The 21,629-nt window shown below is 39.2% G+C and overlaps 3 protein-coding genes across 5 annotated transcripts; 2 read left to right on the top strand and 1 right to left on the bottom strand.

Moving 5' to 3' along the window:
* Window positions 1–1,526: 1,526 nt before the first annotated feature.
* ppp1r3db (protein phosphatase 1, regulatory subunit 3Db) lies at window positions 1,527–4,364 on the bottom strand. Of its 2 annotated transcripts, none has more exons than XM_058372914.1 (2): window positions 3,678–4,364; window positions 1,527–3,195 (listed from the first exon to the last, which is right to left on the bottom strand). In XM_058372914.1, exon 2 carries the CDS (start codon window positions 3,182–3,184, stop codon window positions 2,267–2,269), a length of 918 nt encoding a protein of 305 aa, XP_058228897.1. In that variant the 5' UTR covers window positions 3,185–3,195; window positions 3,678–4,364; the 3' UTR covers window positions 1,527–2,266. The 2 variants fall into 2 exon arrangements, with proteins under 2 accessions (XP_058228897.1, XP_058228898.1); XM_058372915.1 differs by having other exon boundaries at window positions 4,112–4,364.
* Window positions 4,365–4,451: 87 nt separating this feature from the next.
* fam217bb (family with sequence similarity 217 member Bb) lies at window positions 4,452–8,970 on the top strand. Of its 2 annotated transcripts, none has more exons than XM_058372913.1 (4): window positions 4,452–4,941; window positions 6,075–6,150; window positions 7,227–7,273; window positions 7,359–8,970. In XM_058372913.1, exons 1-4 carry the CDS (start codon window positions 4,838–4,840, stop codon window positions 8,407–8,409), a joined length of 1,278 nt encoding a protein of 425 aa, XP_058228896.1. In that variant the 5' UTR covers window positions 4,452–4,837; the 3' UTR covers window positions 8,410–8,970. The 2 variants fall into 2 exon arrangements, with proteins under 2 accessions (XP_058228896.1, XP_058228895.1); XM_058372912.1 differs by having other exon boundaries at window positions 4,455–4,941; window positions 6,072–6,150.
* Window positions 8,971–12,037: 3,067 nt separating this feature from the next.
* On the top strand, window positions 12,038–16,312 carry pdrg1 (p53 and DNA-damage regulated 1). The gene is made up of 5 exons (XM_058374243.1): window positions 12,038–12,156; window positions 12,242–12,317; window positions 13,232–13,306; window positions 13,405–13,485; window positions 15,464–16,312. The coding sequence occupies exons 1-5, from the start codon at window positions 12,079–12,081 to the stop codon at window positions 15,544–15,546; spliced, it is 393 nt and encodes a 130-aa protein (XP_058230226.1). The 5' UTR covers window positions 12,038–12,078; the 3' UTR covers window positions 15,547–16,312.
* Window positions 16,313–21,629: the final 5,317 nt, after the last annotated feature.

Genomic DNA, 21,629 nt, shown 5'->3' with positions numbered 1-21,629 from the left:
ATATAGGACAATTAGGGTAAATGGGGAACAGGTGATGTGGCAAGAGAACGGGAACAATAGGAATGGCCCTTTGGGATGAATAAAGTATCTATCTATCTATCTATCTATCTATCTATCTATCTATCTATCTATCTATCTATCTATCTATCTATCTATCTATCTATCTATCTATCTATCTATCTATCTATCTATCTATCTATCTATCTATCTATCTATCTATCTATCTATCTGGTGGTCTGGCAGGGAACTGTCCCAGTACCTCCTGACCAAAATAATCAACCATGTGGTGGATATGAGAGCAGAGTCATTGTTACATCCCTGAGATGATCATGTTGGTGATGATGATGATTCATCATAGCCTATATACACTATAAATATGATATGAAGTCATCTTCATTGCTATAGGTTCCATATAGAACCCTAAAGGATTCACTGGTTTGTTCCAGCTCATAAGGGAGGCATCAAATATTTGTTTTGGTTTCTACAGGGAACCTGTAGCAGTGAAGATGACAATCAACAGAACCAAAAAAGAATTACCTAATTAATTTTAAAAAGTTATTAATACCTGTATGAATTTGTATTTAGGTCCCATGTGGCACCCTGAGGGTTCTATGATCAAACCTTTTCCACAGGAACAAACCAAAGAACCTTCAGAAGGTCACACAGCACCTTTTCTCCTAACAGTATACATGTACTCACAGGCATTTTAACAATTTCTTTTAAACCTAATTAATTCCATACCATTATTTGGTTCAGGTCATCTTCTTCATACAGGTTCCACATAGTACCCTTTTGTTTGGGAACTCTTATTTAAAGCGATTCCTTTATGGTGCTTGATGGAGGCTGTGGTAGTTAGAGTTAGAGTTGTTCTATCTACAACATTTCAGACACCTGAAGAACCTTTTTTTTTTTTTTAGGTCAGTTCAACTACTATACAGGTTCCATCTAGAACCTTAAAGGGATCTTTGATTTCTTCCTCTGAGAAAACCCTGAATTCTTCTGTTTAGAAGTGTATAACAAAGGGCTCTCATTCAGAAAGGTTCCAAATAGAATCCCCTTTTTCACATCGTTTCACATAAAAATCAATTTTATATTAAAAAATAAGGTTGTACATAGTCTACTACAATATTATTCATGGATTCTTGGAAGTTCTAGCTTTCTAAATGTTGTAAGGTTCTATATAAAGCATTTTCCACGTTTCATCACTAATAAATACTAATAAAAGTAAAAAAAAAAAAACAATACTAATAAAAGTTGCTATATCTACTAAACTGGTTCTTAATGGGTTCTTGGGATGTTTAGCAGTTCTAGGCTTCTAAAATGCTTCTACAAGGATTCTTTTGGTATGACAAACACTGTTTAAATAAATAAATAAATAACTAGGATTCCACCTGCAGGACGAAATAACATGCTAGATTAAATCTTTTATACTATATATATATATATATATATATATATATATATATATATATATATATATATATATATATATATATATATATATATATATATATATATGGGTGTACCCAAAATACTCAGCAGCACCACCTTGTGGTTGAAATACATAAATACAGGAATTCGGAAGTCAGGAAGTCAGGAAACTTAATCGTTAAACAAGAGCATTGTGGGTAAAAAAGATTGAACAAAGCAACAAAAGGCAACTAGACTCAAAGAAAATAGGTTCCTTTTTAATAATTAAGGGTTTAAAGAACGATTTAAATCATCTCAGACCCACCCAGTTTTGCTCTCCTGGACAGCCCTCAGATCTACATAGTGTTCCCAGAGGTCAAGATTTGAAATCATTAAACATAAAATTATCGGAAAATGTCCTTCAGTACACTGTCCAGGACGAAAAAAACAAACCCTTTCGGCTAGGCAGAATTACATTTCATTCCTCATAGCCGTCCTGAAGGTCAGTCCTGAAGCCGGGTCAGCATCAGCATGCTGACGGTTGATTAAATTCCTAATGCGTGCTTGCAAGCTGAGATAATCTGAATTCTTCCTGAGTGAAGAAGTCACAGAGAGGAAATGACAACTGTTACACAACAGATTCAGCTTATAAAGGGAAAGGAAATCGCAATCATTCCGCCAGAGCGGCAGCATGCAATAAACAGAAAGGATTGGAGCAGTTGAGTGAATGTGATACGCATTAAAAACTCTTTGAAAATCTAGAACCTGATACTGTATTAATCCACAAATGTACAAAATAGAAATCTGACACAAAATGATGAAGCCGTTGATGTAAAAATGCAGTAAGAGTAAGGCTTTAGGTGAAGTGCACCATGCTGTCCTCACACTCCTTAGGCACGATCAGCTTGTAAGCATGACAGGCCAGTTTGTAGTTATGTCCGTCATTGTTGTCCCAGTATTCCGAACCGAGGACTCGGTAACAGATAGCGAACTCCAGACTGGCTCCTGGTTTCAGGATGAACGGCGGCACGGGTAAGCGGAAATGAAACACGTCTGATTGCACATCGTCTCGGTGCACAGTAGAAACCCAGCATGCTTTACACTCAGCGCTGCTTTTCCAGTCCGTGAACGAGTACCGAACACTGACCTGCTTCTCAAAAGCCAGGTTGAGAACTTGCACCGTTCCTGTGATGCCCAGTTCAGAGCAGTGGACCTGCTCGAGGCAAACACGTCGATGACACAACCGCTCCAGGAAATCAGGCTCGGTGCTGATGTTCTCAGGAAAATATGGCTGAAAGAATGGCAGAGAGAGCTCTAAATGTCTCCCGGATGCAAGCTCAGAGCTGGCTAGTAACATGTTTATGACATGATCAGGAACTTTGGGGTCTTCCCCGGCCTGGAAGAACTTCACACGTTCCAGCTCGAGGCCCAAACAGTCGACGAACCGGACTTGAGAGGATCTGCGAGTCGTGGTCTCATCCGAGGGAGGGAGAGAGTGCGCTCTTCTCCTCATGATGGCTTTCGGCTCAGGTTTGCAGGAGAAACTCCGCCGCGAGAGACATTCTGTCAGTGCAGAAGGATGAGGATGAGGACCAGGACGAGGAGGAGGACGAGGACTTGGGGGTCGTATTGCCACCGGTTTCCTTTGAGGTGGAGGCAGAGGGTTGTAGATGTCACGGAGGCGGATGGTCCTCGCAGGTCGTGACACTTCAGCGAGCGCGCTCGTAAACGGCTCTGAATCTCCAGAAGACCGGTTACTGCTAGACGTCGACATCTTCGCTGCAGCTTTGAAATATGACAAGGATCTCATCAGATTAAAATCTAAAGATTTGATCATATATTATATATTTTATAAATTATAGAGACAGTCAAGTGTAAAATGATTGGCACCTCTCATGAAATGTATAGTTTCACTTTAATATCACTTTCAATCATAGCTTGTCTAGTACTAGTTTAAAAAATATTGGCACCCCCAATTAAAATGTCATCTTAACCTCCTGGCAGAAGCAACCAGATGTTAATATTAATGATAATTAATGATGATGCCAGTCTTCAAGCTGTTGCAAACTCTCTGCATTACATTTTAATGCTGTGTTTGAACAGTACTTGTCTGTTTGTATATACTAAACTCATGCATAAAAAGTATTGGCACCCCCTCTCCACCATTTTGTCAGGATCTTGAACAGATCTCCTTTTTGGAGATTAATTTTTTTTCCTTAAAGAACACACTTGGTTTACATTTATTAAAAACCATTTTGCGGCCTCACCTCTTCAGGGTTCTTCTCTGGTTCTCCGGTTTCCTCTTATCTCCCCATAACATGCAGTTGGACTGTCTACTCTAACTTCCCCATCATGTGAGCAAAATCTTTTCCCTCACAGATTGCATTTTTACCCTTCAGATATCCTTCAGAAGTGTAGATCATATTGCTGCGTATCTAACAGTTCACCCATGTCTAAGAACTACATATTATTTCTCTTCAAAGGTGCCGATCCTTGTGACGTCACAACAGCAGGGGCTAAAGTGCAAAACGGAGTCGCGTTCGGTTCGGATTTGATGCTTCATCTCTTTCCAGCTGTCATGACATTACACCCAGTTCACGACTACACGCATTCGTGCACGTTCACCTACTCGACTGATCTGAGTTAGCAGTCTGACTTCTAAAGCAGATTTCTAAACTGCACCTGAAAGACAGAAACCCACCTCAGAAAGCAAAACGCAGGCGTCGTGTAACCGCGTAATTACGCGTCGTACAGCGGTGACTGGATTCCGGCTACATGTACACTTAACCACCTCTGACATTTAGAAAGCAGATCCCACCGGGAGGTGTAGTTTTAAACCCAGCACTGATGTGGATTATTATTAGAACAAGGCGATGGTGAAGAGACTGCCATCATTGCTATAAATAATACATGGTCTGCCGTGTGACGGATAATTTTTAAATAAGGCCAGGAGTCTACATGATATTGTATATTTTGGGGAGTCGCACCCGTTCACACGGTGCGAACTGCATTTCCCAGAAAGCATCGCGCCACACCAGCAATCCGTACGTCCACAACACAGAACAGCTGGATTAGGGCGAATAATTACACGCAATTTACATTACATCGGGAAAAGGAGCTCGTGCCGCCTGAATAGAAAAATAACATCCGACACACTGACTAATTAAGATGGAGTTTCTCATTACGGATAGGTAATCTGGTCCGGGTTGAATTATTCATCGCAGGTAAACAAGGTCCGATCTACAGCAGAGTGATGACAGGAAATGGTGATTAATGGTGTGGGGTATTGTAGACGAACCCCATTACCTGCTGTCAGTATTTAAGCAAACGAGCTCCGCCTGCATGCGCGCGTGCGTCTGTGCGTAATAGGGCACGCTTATGAACATGATATAAACAGGATATATTTACAGCTAAGGAGCCATTAGTGATGGGGACAGTGCTGCACGAGAGAGCTAGACATAATGACCACAATCATCTTCCTACATGTAATCACCGGGCAAAGAGGAAAGCTTCAGGATCTTCTGCCTCAAGGTAAGATCTATATTCGTCCTATTTTGCCTTTACTTCTCTTATTCCCTTCAGATACAGCGCGTGCCATCCAGACTCATCACCCACTTAGGTTATGTTTATTAGTCAAGTCAGATTTATTCACCATATCATTCAAACACTACGGCGCAACACATACAATAAATGACAATAGATATTCAGAACAATAATATACTAAATAACAAGCATTCAGAGAATACCCATTATAATAATAAAAAAAACCTCCATGTAATAAATATTCAAAGTGATATATGCGTAGGGCAATAAATACACAAGAGTATTAATACATAGGATGATAAATATTCAGGACTATAAATGCTCTGGAAAATAAGGACAGTAAATATATGAGATCCTAAATACTAAGAATATTAAATAATCAGGACAAATACGTCATACAATACATATTCAAACTGATAGGACAATACTCAGGATAATAAATACCCAAGAAGTTAATACATAGGATGATAAATACATAGGACTCTAAATGTTCAGGAAAATAAGAACAGTAAATATATAAGATCCTAAATACTCAGAATAATAAATAAATACTCCAGACAATGAATATTCAGACTGATTGGACAATGCTCTGGATAATAAATACCCAAGTATTAATACATGATGATAAATGATAAACTCAGGATTATAAATGCTCAGGAAAATGAGGAAATATATAAGATCCTAAATACTCAGAATAATAAATACTCAGGACAATAATCCAGACAATGTATAGTCTGGACAGTGACACCTCAGGACAGTAAATACCCAAGATAATACTACAGTCAGGATTATAAATAATGATAATTTGATGATATGATGATAGGTATTTGGGAATAAATAAATACTCGGGTCAATAATCCGGACAATGAATACCCAATAAATGATCAACAGAGCAAGAGACATTCTCTGAAAAGGACAAATACTCCGAACAATAAGTAGCAATAAAAAGACAGGATTATGAACACTCTGAGCAGTAAGTACTCAGGATGGTCGATAGTCAGGATGATGACTCTCTGGGCAATAAATACTCAGAACATTAACCAGTTATTATTATAATACAATCTATTATTTTATATTAACACAGACGCCTGTAATCACTGTGCATGTGGTTTTATTAGCAGTCAGAGGAACTCTCATCATGATGTGGCTCGAAATGCAGAAAAAGTCCCAGAAAATGATGAATTGGTCCTGGAGAATGTAAGTAGCTCGACTTTCCACTGCATAAACATTAACATCCAGGTAATTTACATGTTCTACATGTCTCATTGACCCAAGGGGAAATATATATGAATAAACTTTGTAAAGAAATATATAAAAATATGGTAAATTCAGATATTTTGGGACAGATACTTGATTAAGATGCTGATTAGATAGATAGATAGATAGATAGATAGATAGATAGATAGATAGATAGATAGATAGATAGATAGATAGATAGATAGATAGATAGATAGATACTTTATTCATCCCAATGGGAAATTTACAACTTCCAGCAGTATCCACAAGGTAAAAAATAAAAAATAAAATATGAATATAACAAGTAAAAATGTATTAATGATGCTGTTATTTGGGACAGCGTGCTGAAAATGTGATTTATTTATGTCTTATTTATTCATGGTATCAACATATTTCACGCTTTAGTGATATTCTAATATCATATGAACACAAATCAACTTTATGTTAAGCTATTTCAGTTCTTATAGCAATCATATCTGTACCAACGTTTAGAAAATCTTCAATATTTGTTACATGTATAAATCTTTTACCATTCAGTATGAACAGATTAAGCATTAGGATTAGGATGAATTAAGATTAAGGCTTTAACACCGCGTGTTCACTGGCTAGACTCCGGATCCGGCCGTTAGACTTACAGGATAAAGATCTTAACTGAAGACGAATGACTGAATGAATAAAACATAACCATAACAACAGGAAGGGATTAAATCACAGGAAACTCTTCATTATTTAGCCTGAATTATTAATACGACTGATCATCTAAGGAAATGTTTGTAAGTGCATACAGTATGCGTATACGACTATCAGATTATAAGCGTCTCAGTCAATAATATATGACTTTTTAGTTATTTTATTTAACGAAACACCTTGTTTTTAACATCTGGAATATGGATTGTGAAAAGTGCTGAAAAAGGACGAAAATGGTCGAAATTCCAAAAGAATTGAAGCAAATGAGTCACTATTTGGTAACACAGCCATTACAGAAGTACTTTAAAGTCTAATTTAGATCTGAAGTTATTAATGTTTCCCCTCTTTAGGGTTCACAGGCACGAGAGATGAGGACAATATCCACAGCAGCGGTTATGTAAGGATTTTAATGATGTTAAATGATCTTTTATTACTTGATTAAAGTTTTCTTGATTGATGAGCCTTCAAATTTTATTCTTTAGCCATCCTAGAGAGATGCTGAACAAGCCAAAGCACAAGCCGTCCTCCGTTAAACATCCACTGGAACGACGCTACAGACAGAAAGACACGATGCCACCTCGCCTGCCTCCTGTCCCCGCGCCAAGACACGAGCCGACTGAACAAGTGACACACGAGGACGCGGACAGCGGCAGCGACCTTTCAGACACGGAGAGGCTCGCACAACCTGCGTCCATCTCTGATCCTCCGCTGCTTAACCTTCGAGAAGAAGTCATCGATCCCTCCGACTTACAACCTTCACGTGCTCCGTCTAGGTCCCATGCCGTCTCCCGTGACAGCTACCCCGACTTCTTGCCTCCGCCTTTTAACTCCTGGAGTCTCCGAGAGCTGGCGGTGTATTTAAACACGGACGGTAAAAACGTCCCTCGCTCCAAACCTGGCAACCAGTTCGAGAGATACTTGGACCGTCTTATTCAGCTTGAATGGCGGCAAATCCTGACGCTCCACGAGGAGAGCAGCAAGTCTTTGTGGCTCGTACGGCGTAGACCACATTTCAGCCTCAGCGCCCCGAAAAGCATCCTTCAGTGCCAGCGTGCCTTTCCCTTCACCTTACTGTCATCTGTTCACCCACAAATCTGCAACCGTTACCCAGTCTGCACGTACCCTCAGCACACGCACCCGCTGACGGAAAAAAGAGGAGTTTCTAGAAGGAGCAGCAGCGAGACTCGAGCTCATCGTCTCAACAGACTCAGCGATTCTTCTTTGGACCATCTGAAACGCATGCAGGCCGTCGGGAACATCCGCAACCCACCAACACACAATCCTCACGTCAACGGTCCTACAGGTCTAGATCCTCCGAGGAGAAAGAGCTCAGGGGGACGGAGCCGATCCTGTGGGGACGAGAGCAAAGACGTCTGTGGAAGAATGAGACCCGAGAGAAGAACAGAAGCTCGGTGTGTAATAGAATCAAAATCTTTGGACGTCACCAGTTCTGAGAAAGAACCAGCCGCTGGAAGGACCGCTGCGAAACCCAAGCATGTCGAGTTTATTTTTCAGGCACAAGAAATGACATGAATGTTCTCATCCACACACTGTTTAGGAAGATATGTGCTTCCTAAGAATGTTCTAGAAATCGTTTATGATCATTCCAGCAATTTTAGTAGAGATGGAAATATAAAAACCAGCATCTAGAACATTTAAACCAAGGTTCCTCAGTTTTGGAGAATGTTTAAAGGTTCAGCAGAGTGTTTGCATCTTTTTCAAATAAGATCTTTTTAAGAAGCTAAAACACCTCTCACTATAGAATGAACCTCTTGACCCCAGAGAAATACATTTTTTTTAATACTAAAGGATGTATTTCTAATGAAATAGAATGTATTTTATGTAATTATTCCATCAGGTTTCTGATATGTTCTAGGGTTGGTTAAGGGTTTTTCACTTCAGGTTCAGGTTCAGGTTCTTGGACCAGTCTAAAAGGAAAACCCCTTTGTTTAAGGGTTCAACATAGAATCTACTATTGAAGGTTCCCCTTAAAGGGACAAACATGCTTTAGGGTTCTAGATTATATTTAAGAATTTAAAGATTAAAGATTCAACTACATTCACTGTATTTCTCGAACAAAATCTGAAGGAATCAGGATCGTTATTGTTACTATTTATAATTTACGTAACATTTTATTTTAAACATTATTTATTTATTTATTTATTTATTTATTTATTGGTTTGTTTGTTTGTTTTAAAAAATTAAAAACTATATTTTTTGTTTAGTTTTATTTAATTTATTTATTTTGTTTCTTTTTTTATTTTTAATTTAATGTTAAATCAGTATTTATGAGCACACACAAAATTATACACTCTGCAAAATCTATAAAAATTATGTTTACAGAATGTTAGTTTTCAGACATCTTTTTTTCCAATTAAATATTCAACAAAATATTTTTAATTGGTATAAACTAGCATTTTTGGTTGGTTTTTTTTGGTTGTTTTTTGGAGTATTAATCAAAATGCTGTTATCATCAATCACATGTTCACGGTTCACTGTATAATAATAATCTCCACTGATTTTGTGCAGCTTTTCTACACCATAAACAATCCTCTTTCTTATTTATACCTTATTGTCTTATCTTTATTATATGCACCAGATCAGGCATAACACTGTGAGCAGTGAGAGGTGAAGTGAATAAGACTGATGATCTCCTCATCATGGCACCTGTTAGACCATTTTGTCCTCAAAGTTAGAAGCAGGAAAAATGGACAAGCGTAAGGATTTGAGCGAGTTTGATGAAGGGCCAAATTGTGATGGCTAGACCACTGGATCAGAGCATCTCCAAAACTGCAGCTCTTGTAGGGTGTTCCCGGTCTGCAGTGGTCAGTATCTATCAAATGTATCCTTCAAGTCCTGTAATATCTTGGTGCCAGATACCACAGGACACCTTCAGGGATCTAGTGGAGTCCATGCCTCGACAGGTCAGGGCTGTTTTGGCAGCAAAAGCGGGACCAACACAATATTACGCAGGCGGTCATAATGTTATGCCTGATCTGTGGATTATGCTTCATTTAATATTACTTTAGTATAATCTAAATATTGTTTAAATATATATTTGTTATGTTAGTTGTTTTCCATGATTTGAATCTTTCTTACAGTTCATTATGAGGTGCGATTATCAAAGTTTTGAGCAATAGTTATTATTATTTCAAATTCTATCTATTCTATTAATACTGAAAATATTTTTTCTACAATTTTTATTCTGATTTAATAAAGTTTAGGAACTCTGAACATTCCAGTAAATCACTTTATCTCACTCTAGCACACTGGATCTGCAACTCAACACAGGAACGGGTGTAATATTTTATTTACGATTGCTGGATGTTATTGTTAATTATGGTTATTTTGATTACAATTAAATTATAAAAATATCTATACTTTAAGGTTCATGTTTATTATTATCCTTTATTTCTCTTGCACCGCAGCAATCTGCAAACAGTTGACTCCTCACACTTGTTCTCCTTTTATGGTTAATGTTGTAGAATATCTTTAAAAGAGGCTGATGTTCTAACTTGCATTCTAGCAGCTAGAATTCTTACCAACCAGTTCATCTCTCTCTCTCTCTCTCTCTCTCTCTCTCTTAAAACAAACAATACAGCTAATAAATGCAGCTTGTCATGTAACTCCTCTGTCTCGAAGATCTCCTAGTGCCTCAGGAAAATCTTACTATTTCTGACACAAAATGACACACACATCCTTGATAATTTTCCTGTGGCAGCAACTAACTAATAGCATTATAACCACCTGCCTAATATTGTGTTGGCCCCCTTTTTGCTGCCCAAACAGCCCTGACCCGTCCTGCACTGTGTATTCTGACACCTTTCTATCAGAACCAGCATTAACTTCTTCAGCAATTTGAGCAACAGTAGCTCGTCTGTTGGATCGGATCACACGGGCCAGCCTTCTCTCCCCATGTGCATCAATGAGCCTTGGTCGCCCATGACCCTGTCTCCAGTTCACCACTGTTCCTTCCTTGGACCACTTTTGATAGATACTGACCACTGCAGACCGGGAACACCCCACAAGAGCTGCAGTTTTGGAGATGCTCTGATCCAGTGGTCTAGCCATCACAATTTGTCCCTTCATCAAACTCGCTCAAATCCTTACTCTTGCAATTTTTCCTGCTGACAGATGCCATGATGAGGAGAAAATCAGTGTTATTTATTTCACCTCTCAGTGGTCATAATGTTATGCCTGATTGGTGTATATTCCTTTGTTTATTATGATGTCATTATCAGTAGCAATACAGAATAATAGGATCCCAACCCTGGTCTGGCATATTTTAACTAATTTCAATTGATCGCATTTCTTTCTAAGCTGTGTTTTAAAGCAGAAGGTGCAAAAGGACAAGGGAAGGGAATCTAAGTATTAACCATTTTACTTTTTCAGATGTCCTTATCGCGGTATACCGGTTTAGCGTCAGACTTGCGATAGTGTTTTCAATAGAGAACAGCAACAGTGACCTCTAGTGCCTGGTGCCTGGTACTGCAGTGAGGGTTATTTTATCAAACTGAACTTTAACACAATTTTCAGATTATTTTTTAACTCTGAATGGATTACATAAAGAGCTCTGCATCATAGGAGAAAATAAAAACAAAAAAAGTTTATTTACAAGGCTTGTTTAACATTTTAATCAGTACACAAACTCCTGACTCGAAATGATTTGGATTCGTTCACCCCTGTTCAAATACATAATATTCTCTTAAAATATACATTAATCATAAGATGTTGGGTTTATGCGTCCTACTTGCACAATTATTTAACTATAGGGGCAGTGGTGGCTCAAGTGGTTAAGGCTCTGGGTCGTTGACCGGAAGATCGGGGCTTCAAGCCAAATTGCCACTTTTGGGCCCTTGAGCAAGGCCCTTAACCCTTTCTGCTCTAGGGGTGCTGTATCATGGCTGACCCTGCGCTCTCACCACAACCTCCAAGGATGGGATATATGAAGAAAAAATTTCACTGTGCTGTAATATTTGACAAATAAAGGCTATTTCTATAATAATAATAATAATAATAATAATAATAATAATAATAATAATAATAATAATAATAATAATAACAACAACAATAATAATAATAATATATGATGAAAACGAACACCCTGAAAACTAGCCGGAACTCATTCGCACGAAGCCCTTGTTTCCGTGTTCAAGGCGGACTTATTTTGCAGGGTGCACACCCTCTTCATACAGGAGCACGATGGATTCCCAGAGAGTGATGGATTATATGATGGAGGTAGAGCTCGCTGCTGAAGATGTGCTCTCTGACAAACAACAGGTATGATCTTAGTAAGCATATTAATTATTATTTTTGTGTCTGAAGTTAGCTAGAAGCTAATCTAGCCCTTATCCACTGACCGCAGATCGTAGACCTGGACTCGAGAAGAAACAGAAACCGAGAAGCGATGAATGTTCTGAGGAACAGCGATTCTGATCACGGTAATTATATTAAACATCACGATCTTAAACTAACGGTTAAGTTTTAGATCTTAAACCTGACAAAAGTCATCGTTTGTTATATAACGGTATCTTCCTTCTTTAAGTCCTGACATGACCTAATATCACGTGACATACCATTACATAGTAATTATGTTAGAATTTGTTTCAGCATTTCATGACAAAACATCACTTAAAGTTAAATAAAAAAACGAGTGGTGTATATGTTTATGTGTTATGGAGAGAATAAAACACAAGGTGGCGTGTTGATACAGGAAAATAATCAACCAGGAGCTGCTGTAATGAAAAAGATTCACTTTACCGGCCACGAAAGCTGATCATTTTCCAAAAAACTGCGCATCCTGATGTGTTTTATTCTGCTTGTACCACATCAATTTGTCTGTTTTTTAAAACCCAACACTTACTTACTTACTTAATTAATTAATGAAGTACGTAATTAAGTAATTAAATTATATTTATTTGCAAGCAATTTGTTTTGATTGCAATTTTATTGTAAGGTGGCCTGGACTTGGGGGGCCGCTGGGGATCCGGATGAAACCGGGAAATTGTTTATCTTCTTCTTCTTCTTCTTTCAGCTTTTCCCTTCAGGGGTTGCCACAGCGAATCATCTCTCTCCACCTATCCCTGTCTTCTGCATCCTAAACACTTGCACCCACTAGCTTCATATCCTCATTTATCACATCTATATACCTCCTCTTTGGCCTTCCTGGGAAATTGTTTTTAATGAACGTATTGATATAAACCTGAGATTTGCAGCTCCACTAATGGTATATCTGATAGGATAGAAAATGAATGAACTCCTGACTAAGCAGAATCAAGAATTCAAGAGAGCTGTGGTATAAAATGTTGTATGTATTTGGATCCTATTTCAGCATTCTTGTTTATGTTAATTACAGACAAAGTCAAGGTTTGCTTTGGGAACATGTTCATTAAATTCCCCAAGGAGAACACCAGGTCCATGATTCAGAAAGGTAAACTAAAACTCCCTGCTCTTACAACACATCAGTTTTTTTCTATTATTATTATTAGTAGTAGTATTAGTATTATTATTAAACTTTCTTCTAAACAGATCAAGAGCAGCTCGAGCAGGAGATAAACAACCTTCGGAAAGGTCTCAAAGCAAAAGTAAACAGACTCAATGATCTACAAGGTAAACTGGTCTTACAGTGATGTTAACTCTTCTTCTTTCGTCTTTTCCCTTCAGGGGTCTCCACAGTGAATCATCTCTCTCCACCTATCCCTATCTTCTGCATCCTCAACACTTGCACCCACTAGCTTCATATCCTCATTTATTCCATCCATATACCTCCTCTTTGGCCTTCCTCTTTGCCTCCTTCCTGGCAGCTCCATGTCCAACATTCTCCTACCAATATACTCACTCTCCCTCCTCTGAACATGTCCAAACCATCTTAATCTGACCTCCCTAACTTTCTCCCCCAAACGTCCAACATGAGCCGTCCCTCTGATGTACTCGTTCCTAATCCTGTCCAACCGTGTCACTCCCAAAGAGAACCTCAACATCTTCAGCTCTGCTACCTCCAGCTCTGACTCCTGTCTCTTCCTCAGTGACACCGTCTCTAAAACATACAGCATGGCCAGTCTCACTTACATTGATGTTAACAGTGAAGCATATTCATCAGCACACACAGCAACTGGCTTCTTGTTTGCATGTGATAACTCCACAATTATTGGCACTCTTCAGGTGAATGAACTTATGTTTGCTTTGGCACATTTGCTTAAAAGTAGTCAGGAATTATTGACGCCTTTCCAAAACAGTGGTGTATAATAATATCTGCTGCAAAGGGCTGGTGTAGGTGCAGGTTCCTCCGGTTCTCAGACTGGGTACATTTCCTGCGGTCTGAATACTGGGTCTGAATTCCAGTGACCTCCAAGGTGTTGGTCTGATTCTGTCGAACCCTGGTGCATTCGGATTCATATTACATCATCACAAATGCACATGGAGAACACAATATATGGTGACTCACCATGTTATATTATTTGTATTTATTTTATTTATTTATTTTGGTGCTATTATGCACCGTAAGGCACCTCATCTGTCTCTTCTGCATCTCGCCACATTGCCCTTGCCACTAATTTTACACGTTTTTGTGAAAACTAATTAAGCCATGATATCAAAACACACATACTTTACTTCCTGAGCGAGTGCAGAGATACGAGTATGAGTTGCTTTCACATTCCTGGGAATTGCTGCACAGTTCCCGGTGCATCTGAAACTCACACCATCTTCTAGAGGTAGTCTCTGGTTCGGTACCATGCTGCGCTTCTTGGACCACGTGACAGCTTTCACATTAGCACATTTTTGGCTAGTGCCTACGTTATTCATTTTATTTATTCATTCATTTTGGCAATCCTAATAACTCTGGAGTTGAATATACACCGATCAGGCATAACATTATGACCAATAAATTTTAGTATAAGTCTAGTATTAATTTTAAACTTTTTGTCTAACATTAAACTTCGACTTTTCCAGCAAAACATTATGACCACCTGCCTAATATTGTGTTGGTCCCCCTTTTGCTGACCCGTCCTGCACTGTGTATTCTGACACCTTTCTATCAGAACCAGCATTAACTTCTTCAGCAATTTGAGCAACAGTAGCTCGTCTGTTGGATCGGATCACACGGGCCAGCCTTCTCTCCCCACATGCATCAATGAGCCTTGGTCGCCCATGACCCTGTCTCCAGTTCACCACTGTTCCTTCCTTGGACCACTTTTGATAGATACTGACCACTGCAGACCGGGAACACCCCACAAGAGCTGCAGTTTTGGAGATGCTCTGATCCAGTGGTCTAGCCATCACAGTTTGGTCCTTCATCAAACTCGCTCAAATCCTTACACTTGTCCATTTTTCCTGCTTCTAATACATCAACTATGAGGACAAAATGTTCACTTGCTGCCTAATATATCCCACCCACTAACAGGTGCCATGATGAGGAGATCATCAGTCTTATTCACTTCACCTCTCAGTGGTCATAATCTTATGGCTGATTGGTGTATGTTACTAGATATAGAGTATGTTTCCAAGTACATTAGTAGGAAATTGCAGTTCTCAAAGCTGAGCACTGTATTAACTCATTTTCTGAAAAATTTTGGGGTTTGTTTTGCAGGGAAGCCTGAACTCAGAGGATACAACCTGTCACCGCTGACCGGCGATGAACTCAAGGCTATTAACAGCATTCTGAAGAGATAACATCAGTGAAGAAGACGAGGGAGTTAGAATCATATGAACATCGACGATGATGATGATGAAGCACTGAAGAGACTTGCAGAGCATCGCTTATCCCGCCGTTTCACACACCGTATCCGTACATTCTGTTTTGTCCTGTTCGCAAACTGCCGAGTGCAGAAGTTTGCACGCCCTCGCCGGGAAACGGTGATCTCGACGAGGCGCCGACGCTTACAGCCGTTCCTTCATTGTTTATATAAAGAGGTCAAGAAAGGGGAAAACCTCAAGTGACCGAGATAATCATGTGTTCTGCTGTTTGTTCTGGATGTTCTTGCAATTCCCGTCTGTCTGCCCATTATTTTTCTTCCACTCTTTTTGGCCGTGTCTTGGTATGTACATGTTTCTGAGGGATGGTTTGTAACGTGTTGTTATCCTCCATCTTCAGCTCAGTGAAAGGTCAAACTGCCTGAGGTTTAAGACTTGTATGGAGGGATGTGCTGAATAACTGATACATAACTACACCACATAACCGAAGATTAATAATAAACATGTGTACACGTTGATATGGATGAGAAGTTGTTTATATAACAGAGTCTGCAGTGTCAGCGCTTTCTTTATGGGAGAGTCTTAATTCCACATGATTATTTTCCTCGGAAAGTCATTTTCTCAGAGTGGCGGGCAAAGTTACGATGGCCACAACAATGTCTCGTGGATTTTTCTTAATATGTGTAAACAAAAATAAGTAAAAACAAGCTGTATTCATAAGAAAAATTAAATCCTACAGGATGTCCTTTTGTTTTGTAACTCTACTTCACTCCGTTATTGATTAGTTTCCTACGATATCATGACATGGAGTGTTCCTTAATTAGCAAATGTTTGAGTGCTTGGACATTATGGCGTTATGTTTTAGATTTAAATGGAAGTAAATAGTCGCATTTCATCATTTCATTTACTTCACCAGAAACAATAGGAGGGGGGCACAAACTTTTGCACTCATGGGTATTTGCAGCGATTTAAAACTGTAAAGACAAAATAAATGTGGTGATATTAATGTACACAGTTACAAAAGCTACAGAATCCTAAAATTTACTTTAATTATACAATAATAGTTCCTTAATGGTTAATTATATAGCTGTTGTGTTATTATATGAAGCGTGTATACAGGAGTGTATTCAGCCACCAGGGGGCAGTATTCCTGTAGTGTTACAGCAGGGCTTGTGTGTGTGTGTTTTGTATACTTGTTTGTTGGTTTTTCTTTATCCGCACATCACCGGTGTAGGTTTCGGAAGCCACAGAGTGATTTTATCCAGGAGGAATGTGGTGTGGTGAAGCAATAATAGGAACAATTTAAAAACCTCAAATAATCAATGTTCCTTCTGAAATGTGTTAAATTTTTGTGGATCCTGGACGTGACAATTAAGCTTTTATGGCGAAACACTGAAGCTGGGAAAATCGGCGTGTGGCAGTGTGTTACGTAAAAGTGGTCAGGCTTAGTAGTAACTTCTCTTGTGGGTAGAAACTTATAGACATAATAAAGCCGGAGGTCCACATGGTAATATATTTGGTGTAATAATCAGGGTGCAGCAGAGGGGCAGAAGTGGAAATTAAAAAATATGTGGCTTCGCAATCAGTGGGGACAATATCCATAGCATCTGGAGGGCATTAACTCATGCTATTTTAACTCCACGTGTGCCATAGTTGCCACATATTGTCTCACACCTGTAGGGCATGTCATCGCATTTTCCTGCATGTAAGGGACCCTGTAGGTTGCTATGTTTGTTTACTCAGATGTAGAGGGGTCTGTGGGGTACATCATCCCGTTTTGTTGTGTGTTAAGGAGCCTATAGGACACTTCATCTCATTTTGTTGTGTGTGAGGGAGCCTATAAGGTGCCGCTTCTCAAATATGTCATGTGAAGGGAAGTCTATAGGACATTTAATCTCATATTGTTGTGTGTAAGGGAGCCAGTAGGGCACTTTATCCCATTTTGTTTTATGTGAGGGAGCCTATAGGGCAATTCATCTCATTTGGTAACATGTAGGGGAGCCTATAGGATACTTCATCCCCTATTGTTGTGTAAGGGAAGCTTGTTGTGTATAGTCACATATAGAAAAGCCTGCAGGACATTTTATTTTATTTTGTTGCATGTAGGGGAGCCTATAGGGCACTTCATCTCATTTTGTCACATGTAGAAGAGCCCGTAGTACATTTTACTTGATTTAGTTGCATGTAAGGGAGCCTATAGGGTATATCATCTCATATTGTTGTGTGTAAGGGATCCAATAGGGCACTTCATCCCATTTTGTTGTGTGTGTGGGAGCTTATAGGGCACTCCAGCTCATTTTGCCACACGTGGAAGAGGCTATAGGGCACTTCTCATTTTGTCACATGTGGGGAAGCCTATAGGACACTTTAGCTCATTTTGTCACATGTGGGGAGCCTATAGGGCAATTGATCTGATTTTGTCACACGTAGGGGAGACTGTAGGCCATTTTATCTTATTTTATTGCATGTAAGGGAGCCTAAAGGACATTTCATTTCATTTGTCACATGTAAGGAAGCCTATAAGGCATTTCATCTCTTTTTTGCATGTAAGGGAGCCTATAGGGTGCTGCTTCTCAACTGTGTCACACGTAGAAGAGCCTATATTACATTTCATCTCATTTTTCTCATGTAAGGGAGCCTGTAAGGCATTTCATTTTTTTTTTTTGCATGTCAGGGAGCCAGTAGGGTGCCACTTCTCAATTGTGTCACATGTAGGGGAGCTTATAGGACATTTAATGTCATATTGTGTGTAAGGCAGCCATTAGGATGCTACATCCCATTTTGTTGTATGTAGAGAAGCCTATCAGGCACTTCCTCTCATTTTATTGCATGTAGGTGAGCCTATAAGGCGCTTAATTTTATTTTATTGCATATAGGGGAGCCTATAGGGCACTTCATCTCATTTTCTTGCTTGTAGAGGAGCCTATAGGGCACTTCATCTCATTTTCTTGCTTGTAGAGGAGCTTATATATTGAGAAAGCTACATGCTATAAATCAGGGTATGACTAGCACGTTCATTGGGTTCCTATAAAGAAATAACAGACTATCTGATAGTTATGCAGCCAGTTGACTGTGGATTACTCTGTAATTACCGGAGGATGTGTACAGAGAATTCCAGGAGACAAGCAATAACATACCTGATGCATGAATAGTGTAATTGGGCTAAAAATAAAAACACAAATAGAGGAAACTCACTTTCACATTGTGCAAATTTATCGTCTGCAATTTTATAAGGCTTGTATTTTTAACAAATTTCTCATTAGCAAGCTAAAAAAAACCTCATACTTATACTATATTGTGTCTGATGTGCAGCACGCTTACATGTTTTCCTTTGTATTTCATCTGTTTGTCGCCTCAGAATGTCACCAGATGTAGTTATCTCAAGAATACATTTATTTTGAATAAGCTCAGGAGAAGACTATCTCATCATCTCCGAAAAAACAACCTCTATGATCTGACAAAAACAGTTTTAAACAATTTGCCGACTATCACAGGACAAGGAAGAACGTTTATGTTCTTTCAATACTGTAGATTTACTCACTATGTAGCATAGACGTTGCATGATGACAACAAATACAACAAATCAATTATCTTGAGAGATTATCTTGTATCAGTAGGGTTGATCTGAAAAAAAATAAAGAATAGAATTATTAGTAAATATGAGATCCATGGCATTTTGGGTCATCTGTAGTTTCATCATGGCTGTGATATTCTGAATGCCTCAGGGGTGTAAATCGAGTCCTTTTTTGAACTAAATGCCAAAATTAAGTCAAGACCAGCTTGGGGGAAAAAATAAGTTCTCAGCTGGACAAAAAATGTGAATTCATCACATTTTTCTATAAATCTACTCAACATGTTGTATATCTTTGATATTCTGAGAGTTTTGAAAATAAATAAGTGCTTGAGGGGTGCAAATTGATCCTGGAAGATCAACAGGTTTTCATTAGAAATTGTTTATTATCACAGGTATGAAATTAACTCCTACAATGCCATTCACAGCGTTTACAGAAATCTGATAAATTCATAACAGTCAAAGTCTTGGCAGCAGAAATGCACAGACTCAGTATTACACCCTTATTAGTTTTCATGATGATGATTTTGTCAGCTTCCACTCAAGAATTTTCATCCCTGAAGCATCCGATTTGAAATTCTAATACAAACACACCTGGTCTTGTATATCAGACTGCTTAACTAGCTATTTATTTTTAATAAAGTCTGTTTAACTGATTTATTTGGGCTGCACGGAAACAAATGAGTAAGTGTTAATGTTGGAAAACTGAAGAGAACTGCGAATGATTAGTAACCTTTGGAAGGAGCTTCTGTTAGATTTGGACGCAAACTCATCCCTCTGGGTAAAGTACTGTACACTCACACCAATCGTTTCTTTAAGCAGCGAGGGATCCATAATAATAATAATAATAATAATAAGAAGAAGAAGAAGAAGAAGAATATAATATCATCCAGGTTTGTGTAAGCAGCATGAGGAAAAGTAGCAGGTCAGGACAGAACCATCAACACCACACAAATCAAGACAAGAGGTTAGACTACTCCCTGAGAGCAGAGCCATTTTTCAAACATCTGCACTTCAGCTGATTCCAAAAAATCCCATGGATTTTCCAGAGTGAGCTTCTCTGGTGGCGTTTCAGTCTGGTTGCAATATGGACACCGTGCACCGCACCTGACCTGAAGCTGCTGCTCAGGCTGTAATGGTGGGATTAAAGTATTGAGACAGGAAGTGGGACTAATACATGACTAATACATTCAGGCCGCTTGTGTCGTTTGTAGTGTGTGAAATTGTCTCCAGGACAACCGGTTGCCATAGTAATAGCGTTTCTCAGCAGGTTTCGCAACTAGCATTTTGCTTCATAACATACGAGATGATGGAGAAGCAGTGCGTGATCCTATTGGTAGTCACTGAGTTGCCAATGCAAGTCACCCTAGCACTAACCCTACGTTCATGCTAGCAAGCAACTCGCCGCTTGTGTCGTCTGCGGTGTCTGAAATTTGGTTGTTATGCTACATGCTGGGTTTTGTTGGAGATTAGCAAAGCAGGTGACCAGAGGCACCAACGATTTCTGCTGCCTCCTTCTGAGGTTCTTTGTAACATCTGCCAGCATTTAATAAAATTGTGATATTGTATATATCAAAAGTTTGTGGACACTCTCTTTTCCTTAAACCCACAAAGAATGTTGGAAGCTCACAGTTGTCCAGAATGTCTTTGAATGCCATTGACATTATTCCTTCACTGGAACTAAGAGGCTCAAACCTGCTCCAGCATGACGATGCCCCTGTGCACAAAGCAAGCTCCATGATGGTGTGTTAATGATGGAGTAGAAGAACTCGAGAGTCCTACACAGAGCCCTGACTCTGACTCAACCCCACTGAACACTTTTAGGATGAACTGGAACAGGTGATTGCACCCCAGTCCTCCTCACTCTTAAAACCTCAGTGTCTGATCTCACTAATGCTCTTGTAGCTGATTGATCACGAATCCCCTGAGACACAATGCAACATCTAGTGGAAAGCTTTCCCAGAAGAGTGCAGGTCATTATAAGAGTAAGTTCTGAAATCTGAAAATCTGAAATGGGGATGTTCAACAAATACGTGGATGTACTTTTGGCTATATAGTGTAAGATGAAACCAACGTCTTCCATTTTACGCATGTCAACAAGAAACGCCAGGACGGACACACACACACACACACACACACACACACCACTGGATTTCCAGTGATAATCATTTGAGACAATCGTTTGTCGTGTGTTTGTATCTTTGGGTTTTCATTTTGTTGAGAAAATCTCGGCTGAATTGTCTCTCAGATGAACAGATGCCTGTCACGAAGTAGCATGCTGAAATGAATGCAGGATTAGTTTTGGTGGTCTTTGAGCAGCATGAGGCGACTTCTCTGGAGGCTTGCGGTGAAGAGAAGTCACAGATTCTGTGCAAATCTTCGTGACAATGCAAGAGGGAAAGTATAGATTTGGCTTCACGTGAACACGGTATTGCTATCATTGTGGGCTTGATGCTGAAGTAATCTGAAATCTCTGACACTGGGAAAGTTA

Source organism: Hemibagrus wyckioides, linkage group LG21 (genome assembly GCF_019097595.1).
Source record: "Hemibagrus wyckioides isolate EC202008001 linkage group LG21, SWU_Hwy_1.0, whole genome shotgun sequence".
NCBI classification, from domain to species: domain Eukaryota; kingdom Metazoa; phylum Chordata; class Actinopteri; order Siluriformes; family Bagridae; genus Hemibagrus; species Hemibagrus wyckioides.
Note: the sequence above shows the minus strand (reverse complement) of the source record. Positions and strands in the feature narration are given on the sequence as shown.